The sequence below is a fragment of the Nicotiana attenuata genome, chromosome 2 (genome assembly GCF_001879085.1).
Source record: "Nicotiana attenuata strain UT chromosome 2, NIATTr2, whole genome shotgun sequence".
Classification (NCBI taxonomy): domain Eukaryota; kingdom Viridiplantae; phylum Streptophyta; class Magnoliopsida; order Solanales; family Solanaceae; genus Nicotiana; species Nicotiana attenuata.
Window position 1 is genome coordinate 27,762,987 of NC_031990.1, and position 8,681 is coordinate 27,771,667.

General features: G+C 36.9%; 1 protein-coding gene across 1 annotated transcript; it reads right to left on the minus strand.

Moving 5' to 3' along the window:
* On the minus strand, positions 6,732–7,687 carry LOC109217781 (putative ubiquitin-like-specific protease 1B). The gene is made up of 3 exons (XM_019382050.1): positions 7,640–7,687; positions 7,039–7,547; positions 6,732–6,957 (listed from the first exon to the last, which is right to left on the minus strand). The coding sequence occupies exons 1-3, from the start codon at positions 7,685–7,687 to the stop codon at positions 6,732–6,734; spliced, it is 783 nt and encodes a 260-aa protein (XP_019237595.1).

An 8,681-nucleotide genomic window follows, 5' to 3' on the forward strand; every position in this document is an offset into this window, starting at 1 on the left:
TGCAAATAGACAATTTAGAACAACTAAGCATGCTTTTCTAGCTAGCACAATCCATAATTGCAAATAACTAAAGTAGATAAGAAGAAACTCAGTCCAAGTATTTAAAGCACAAGGTTAGACAAGCCACTTACCTCAAACTGGCTCCAAATTCAACTTGAAACCACACTTTTGCCACGAGTATCCGACTCCAAATGGCCCAAATCTATTCATTTTAATTACATCTCGTAAATAACATCTCAAGCAACTGATTCTACTATTTAATTTACAGCTAAGACGCAAATTTAGGTAAAATGACCAAAACGCCCCTCAGGCCAACCTGGTCAAAACCCGAGGTTCGAACCAAAACCCGATTACCCATTCCCCCACAAACCCAAATATGTGATTTGTTTTGAAATCGGTCCTCAAATTGAGGTCCAAATTCCCAATTTTAGAAAAACCTAGGTTCTACCCCAAACCCCCAATTTCACCCCAATTTCACCCATGAAATTCATTGATTTTAAGTGAAAAACATGTTAAATGATGTAAATGATTGAAAGAATTAAGTAAAAATCGACCTACAAATGATTTGGAAGAAGTTTTGTCCTTGAAAAATCGCCTATGGGGTTTGGGTCTTGAAAGAATGATGAAAAATGGTGGAAATTCGACTACGTTATGAAATTAGCTGGGCTGCAAATATCGCAATTGCGAACCCCGACCAAACGTGGGAATTGCGAAGGTTGGTTCGCATTTGCGAACCCTTATTATTTTGCCAGTGTTCGCATTTGCGAAGGGTAAGTCGCATTTGCGACCACCCTATTTCGCATTTGCGAGGGTTGAGGTCGCATTTGCGATCAGTGCTAAAATTCCCTTAGTTCGCATTTGCGAGGAGTTGGATCGCATTTGCGATCATAGGCCTAGGTTCCAGGCTTCGTAATTGTGATGCAAAGCTCGCATTTGCGAGCTCGCAATTGCGAGGCATATCTTCGCAAATGCGAAGATCACAGAAGGAAACATACCAGATTTTACAAAGTTCAAAAATGCAATCCGACACCTATCCAAAACTCACCCGAGCCCTCGGGGCTCCAAACCAAATATGCACACAACCTCAAAAACATCCTACGGACTTATTCGTGCGATCAAATCGCCAAAATAACATCATATACATCGAATCAAGCCTCAAAACTCATGATTTCTTCCAAATTTTCATAAACCATCAAATTCTCATTTTAAGCCCGAAACTCGTCAAACGACGTCCGTTTTCAACTAAACTTTACAGAAAGTGCTTATATCATATATAAGACTTGTACCGGGCACCGGAACCAAAATACGGGCCCGATACCATAGTCTTCTAATCAAATTTCATTTCCAATTTCCTTAGTTATTTCCAGAAAACAATTTCACACAAAAATTCATTTCTCGGACTTGGAACCTCGGAATTCGATTCCGGGCATACGCCCAAGTCCTATATTTTCCTACGGACCCTCCGGGACCGTCAAATCATGGGTCCGGGTCCGTTTACCCAAAATGTTGACCGAAGTCAAATTTATTCAATTTAATATAAAAAATTTAGCATTTTTCTCATAGAATTCATATTTAGGCTTTCCGGCTATGCGCCCAGATTGCGCACGCAAATCGAGGAAACCCTAGATGAGGTTTTCAAGGCCTCGGAAGTACAGGATGGTAAGAAAACAAGTGATGATCCCTTTGGGTCGTCACATACACTGATTTGATTATGAGGCCGAGGGCCTGAGATTGTACGCCACGAGGTGGCTTGATATTGATATGAGGTCGAGGACCTGTTTATGATGCCACGAGATGGCTTGTTATTGCGCTTGGGCCGTAAGGGGCCCCTCCCGGAGTCTGTACACCCCCCAGTGAGCGCGGGTACCCAGTGTGATGTGAGATATAGCCCGAGGGGCTGGTATTGTTCGATGTGATTGCCCGAGGGGCTGATACTATCTATGTGATTGCCCGAGGGGCTGGTACTGTTCTATGTGATTGCCCGAGGGGCTGGTATTGTTCTGAGATATTACCCGAGGGGCGGAGTTGTTGACATTGTGCCCGAGGGGCGAACCTTATGTGCTTATCTTTCTTATTTGCCGTCATTTACTTGCTTAATTGTGCATTTGTGCCCGAGGGGCGGATTTCTGTGCTTACTTGCACTAGTTGTTCTGCATTCATTTGCGCAACTGTTGAAAAGTCATTTTCAAAAGAGTTTAACTGAGCTAAGATGATTTAAAGGATTTTAAAGCTTCATTTCTTTCTTACTGGTTTTGAAACCGCTTCTATATAGCATGTTGATGCCCTTTTCGTGATTTCTTATCGCTCAGTCTTTATTTATGATTATTACTCACTGAGTTGGCAGTACTCATTTTACTCCCTGCACCTTGTGTGCAGATTCAGGTATTTTCTGAGCTTGGTGGCAGTTGACAGTGGAGTTAGCAAGGTAGCTGCCGGCGTTCACAGCACTGCTTTCTCTCTCTTCATTCTATTAGACTGTACTGAGTATATTTCAGACCTTGTTAGTTGTATTTAGACTTAGTAGATGCTTATGACTAGTGACACCCTAGTTTGGGCTGTGTTTGGGTTGTACTTCCGCCTTGTTATGATATTATCCGCTGTTTAGTATTATTAAATCATGTTTTATCCTGTTGTATTGTTGTTTAGCTGTTTAACTTCGAATTGGAAATGTGTCGGCTGGCCTTGTCTTCACGAGAGGCGCCATCACGACCGGGTATGGGTTTAGGGTCGTGACAGTTTCCCCTTCTTTTGACTTGTAGGATGGAAAAAATATGCATTATAATTGCTTTTAATGGTAGATGGACTGAAGACTATAAATATCTTAATTATCAAACAAAGCTTGTTCTAGTACCTGAGGAAATTCGGTTTGAAGATTTCATTAAACAGATCTTTGAAGTTATTGAATTGGATAGACACAAGTTTGAAGTAGTAATATGGTTTGATATCAACCTTGGAACAAGCAAGGGAATGCTTGCATCCAAAGATTTAGATCTTCACACATGTATAGAGTTACTAAAAACTCATTCACTCTTCAAGGCTGTCGTTTCATTGTTGATATTTCGGAAAGAGTTTTTGGATCAACAAGCAACGAACATGTCAACGCAGAAACTCAACATGATAATCAAAACAAATGCCAAAAAATAATGGAAATAGATATGGTTGAAGCTCAAGCAATAACTGAAGAGGGGCTTCAAACACATGTCAACAGAGAAACTCAACATGACAATCAAAACAAATCCCAACAGATAATGAAGCTCAACAAAATAACTAAAGAGGTGCTTCAAAAATTTGATTCTATTCAAGTAGAAGGACAAAGCATTATAGAGATTGACAACGAACAAGCTTTGGGTATTCAAGTCTTAGAGAGTGCACCGGTAATCGAAGAAGTTGTTGAAAAAACCTCTACTCAACTAACTAGACGAAGATCAACTTTGAAACAAAAAGAATCCCCAACTACGATATTAAGAGAAAAAGTTTCGTTGGATGAAATAAAAGTGAGATCAGTATTTGACAAAAAGAAGAGTATAATTAACTATTTTTCGAATATAGCAATTAAAGGACATTTTGAATTCAAGGTTGTTAGATCAAGCTCAACAAGATATTCTTTGAAATGCAATGATGATAGGTGTAGTTGGTGTGTGCGTGATTTCAGAATTAAAAATTCAACACTGTTCAAGATAGTAAAGATTGAGGAAAAGCATGACTGCTGTTAACACTATGAAAGCTGATCAAAGGCATGCAACTTCAAAGTTGATTAGTGGTTACATTATCGACAATCTTCGAGACCCAAGGTTTGAAGTTACACCAGCTTTTGTCATGGCAGAGATGCAAAAATTGCATGGACTAGACATTGGATATCACAAGGCGTGGCGTGCTATTCAACTTGCTTCCGCCTTAATAAGAGGAACTCCCGAAGAGAATTATAAATTATTGTCTTCATACTTGTATATGATGACAAGTAAAAACCTGAGAACTTATACTAACATAAAGATAGACGACAACAATAGGTAAACAATCAAAAAAAATTTATTAGTTCGTTTTATAAAATTTAGGACATGCTGTCTTTAAGCAGTTAACTTCTGAGTTGTAACCAGAAGTTCAGGACTGGATGTCCTTAACTTTTGAACTTGTAATTCAAAGTTAAGGACTGCCTGTCCTTAAGTTTTGAACTTTGAACTCAAAGTTAAGGACTGCATGTCCTTAACTTTATAACTTGAAACTCTAAGTTAAGGACTGACTGTCCTTAACTTTTAACCTTGTAATCTGAAGTTCAGGACTACCTGTCCTAAACTTCTGCTAACCTTGTTTTATATTGTATTTTCAGGTTTCTTTATATGTTTTATGCATATGGATCATCAATATCTGGTTGGAATCATTGTAGACCAGTGATTGCTGTTGATGCAACTTTTTTGAAGTCAAAATATCGTGGTGTTTTAATGATTTCAGTTTCAAAGGATGCAAATAACCAAAATTTCCCACTAGCCTTTGGAATAGCAGAATCTGAAAATAACAATTCCTATGAGTGGTACTTTAGTCAACTTCGCAATGCAATTGGGAGCCGTGAGAATTTAATTTTTTTATAAGACAGGCATCAAGCTATTGCATATGGCATTGCAAAAGTATATCCTGAAAGCCATCATGGGATTTGCATCTATCATTTGGAGCAGAACCTAAAGCGAAGGAAGGTGAAAAGTGAGGTCATAAAACTTTTCCAAAGTGCTGCAAGAGTATACAGGCGCAAAGAATTTGATCTATACATGTCAGATATAGGAAAAGTAGATAAGAAGACTATGACTACTTGATGGAAGAACCACCGGAAAGGTGGGCACGTTCTTGTAGTCCACGACGAAGATATAACATGCTCACAACAAACATAGTTGAGTCAATGAATTCTGTCCTATTAGAAGTAAGGGAGCTGCCTATATTAAGGATGATGGATTTCATTCAAGTGAAGCTACAACGTTGGTTTTATGAAAGAAGAAATGAAGCAGAAGGAACTTTTTATGATGTTTCTTGTTGGGTAGAGGAGGAATTGAAGAAAAAAATAGATTTAACATTTACTTTGAATGTAAGTATTATGTTCTATGTTTAGCTTATGATTTTAATATAATTTAACATAATGTACTAACTTATAATTTTTCAATATTGAAGGTCTTCCCCGTTGATTCATGGCGTTCTAGAGTTGAAGAAGAAGGAATAACTTTCTTGGTGGACTTAAACAAAAGAACATGTGATTGTTTTCTGTTTCAATTTGATGAATTACCATGCATACATGCAATTGCAGCTATTGAGAAGAGAAACATCAAGAAGTCAAACTTTTGTTCGCAGTGGTACTTAAAGGAATCTTGGTTGAAAACATATGAAAGACAAATACATCCTATAGGACATACTGATTCTTGGATTGTACCAGAGAGTGTTAAGTCACAAATTGTTAAACCTCCAGATTTTAAAGTGCCACAAGGTAGAAAGCAGAAGAAAAGGCATATTCCAGCTACCGAGTCATCAAAAATAACATTCAAATATAGTCGTTGCAGAAGAATTGGTCATAATATAACAACTTGTATATTCTCCGGCAGTCCATCCATTTTCAAGAAAGCATAGAGAATAGTAGATATATCCACTTATGTTTATCGACTCTTTTAAGTTTTTGCTATAAATTGGATTCATTATGATTATTCTTATTTGAGCAGATGTCTGAATTTTCAAAATTTCTTTCTGCTTACCTTCTTTTTGTTTCTTTAGAGTTCAAAGATTAAAAGTTAAGGACAGGAGCTCGTAACTTTGACTTGCAGGTTTAAAAGTTAAGGATAGGCAATCCTTAGCTTTGAGTTTCAAGTTCAAAAGTTAAGGACTGTCTCTCCTTAACTTTGAGTTACAGGTTCAAAAGTTAAGGACAGGCAGTCCTTAAGTTTGAATTACATGTTCAAAAGTTCAGGACATGCAGTCCTAAACTTTGAGTTACAGGTTCAAAAGTTAAAGACAGACAGTCCTTAACTTATAGTTCAAAGTTCAAAAGTTAAGGACTGTTTGTCCTTAACTTTGAGTTTCAAGTTCAAAAGTTAAGGACAAGTAGTCCTTAACTTATAGTTCAAAGTTCAAAACTTAAGGACTGTCTGTCCTTAACTTTGAGTTTCAAGTTCAAAAGTTAAGCACAAGAGTACTTAAGTTTGACTTGCAGGTTAAAAAGTTATGGACAGACAGTCCTTAAATTTGAATTACACGTTTAAAAGTTAAGGATAGGCAGTCCTTAACTTTGAGTTCAAAGTTCAAAGGTTAAAGACTGTCTGTCCTTAACTTTACAAAAGTTAAGGATAGGAGTCCTAAGTTTGACATGCATGTTCAAAAGTTAAGGACAGGCAGTCCTTAAGTTTGAATTACACGTTCAAAAGTTCAGGACAGGCAGTCCTTAACTTTGTGTTCAAAGTTCAAAAGTTAAGGACACTTGGTCCTTAACTTTGAATTTGAAGTTCAATTACACTTGGTCATGAACTATGGACAAATCAACACTTGAGAGAAACAAAGAAATTAATAACACAGTGACTTGATATTACTTCTGAAATTGTTTTTGCATAGCCGTGACAAAAAATTATGCTATGCAAACAAAATATAAGTGCCTTTTAAGGAATTTACAGAATATTTCAGAAGTTTTCTGAACTTGCAGAATTCATATATATCCTTTACAGCAATTTTATACAAAAGATTAACCACAACTAACTTTCTTTACAAGTAAACTACAACTCCTTCGGACAGCAAGTTTCATTTTCACTCTCATAATCATCGCCAACATTTTCTGGTGGAGTATCATAACGAGAATTTCTTTTCCATTTACCGTGTGCCCAAAGATTTGCGGCAAGTTCTTTTCTAAAGTCTTTTATTTCTTCAGGTTGGAATTTCTCCACATCCTTTCCAATCATCAACAACTCCACATATTTGATCAGGAATGCACCACAATCAGTCCTAAAAAAATGTAAGATATGCAGTGAATTAAACAATAAATCAAAAGTACTAATAAATAATATAACAAATAACAACACGTACGATCCAGTTTGGTGTGGTGATCTTTGCCACTGAATATCAAATTTGTTGAAGGCATTTCCAAAAGACTTGTGATGTTTGTCAAACTGTGAGAACTTTAGCAAGTGGGGGATCATGCGTGCATACATTTCCATGTGATTCATTCCTGCCTCATGTGGCTCACTATATATGGAATCGTATACATCAATCTTTTTCTGATTCAAGTCCAATACGCCCAAAAGAAAGTGTGTCACAGCATTATCATCTTCAGAAGGAAGCCGACATGGAAAAAAGATTTTGTCCACCTCTGTCCAAGCAATTCCACATCTACGGCTGTCCCCCCACACATATGGTGTCAGAAACAACTGATTATCACCAGCACACCAAAAGTCATCAGTAGCATCTTCACTGAAATCTTTATACACAAGCACCATATAGTTATAAAAAAGAATATCAGTAGTTGTGCAACGAAAAGGATGGTTGCGAGGGTGGTAGCATTCCTTCTTTCTCAGATAATATAGGGCAATGTCAATCTGCTTCATAAAAAATAAAACAAATCCATCAGTCATAAAATAATTAAAAAATATAAGAATAAAGAAAATAAATGCCTTGCGTATTATCTAACCTTATCATCAAGTACAAATCTGCTATCTGAAAGCTCAAGGAAGAACATTTTGCTACTGATTTTTTGATGATACAATTTGTATAGATTCTTCCTCACACCATTATCATCAACATATATATCAGTTTGTCCCCTGAAAATTTTGAAAATATCAAAGTTAGAAGTTAGTCCTGAACTTAGCCTTTCAAGTTGAAAATTAAGGACAGGCAGTCCTTAAATTTGAATTAGAGGTTCAAAAGCTAAGGACACTTGGTCCTAAACTTAGACTTACAAGTTTAAAAGTTCAGGACACTTTGTCCTAAACTTAGACTTGCAAGTTTAAAAGTTCAGGACACTTTGTCCTTAACTTTGAGTTCAAGTTCAAAACTTAAGGACTGTCTGTCCTTAACTTTGAGTATCAAGTTCAAAAGTTAAGGACAGGAGTCCTTAAGTTTCACTTGCAGCTTCAAAAGTTAAGGACAGCCAGTCCTTAACTTTGAATTACAGGTTCGAAAGTTAAGGACGCATGGTCCTAAACTTTGATTTCCAAGTTGAAAAGTTAAGGACACTTGCTCCTTAACTTTGATTTTCAAATTCAAAAGTTAAGGACACTTGGTCCTAAAATTAGACTTACAATCAGAAGTTAAGGAAACTTAACTATTGCAATTTCAATATCAATACTGAAATACATTAAGGGACTTACTCTTTTTTGCGACCTCTCATTTTCTCCTTGCCCAACCACACAAAGAATTTCTTCAATAATTTTGCATCATCTGTGGCATAATGAAAAATACACCTACGAGTATATGTAGATTTTATCCAGCCTGAACTCTTGGGAGTATTTTGATTGTCTGCCATCGATGTTGCTGTTTTTCTTTCCTGATCAAAAGGAGATTTCAACTACCAACTTAGCTTCTTGTTCCTTTTCCCACCAAGCTCTTCTTCAACATTTCCTTCAACCTCCATAGACAAACCCCGATCAATGCTCATTTGTGTACTTGGAGGAGTAGGAGTAAGAATAGAAAATGACGGACCATCATAACCAATACTATCTCTCTTTCTTTTC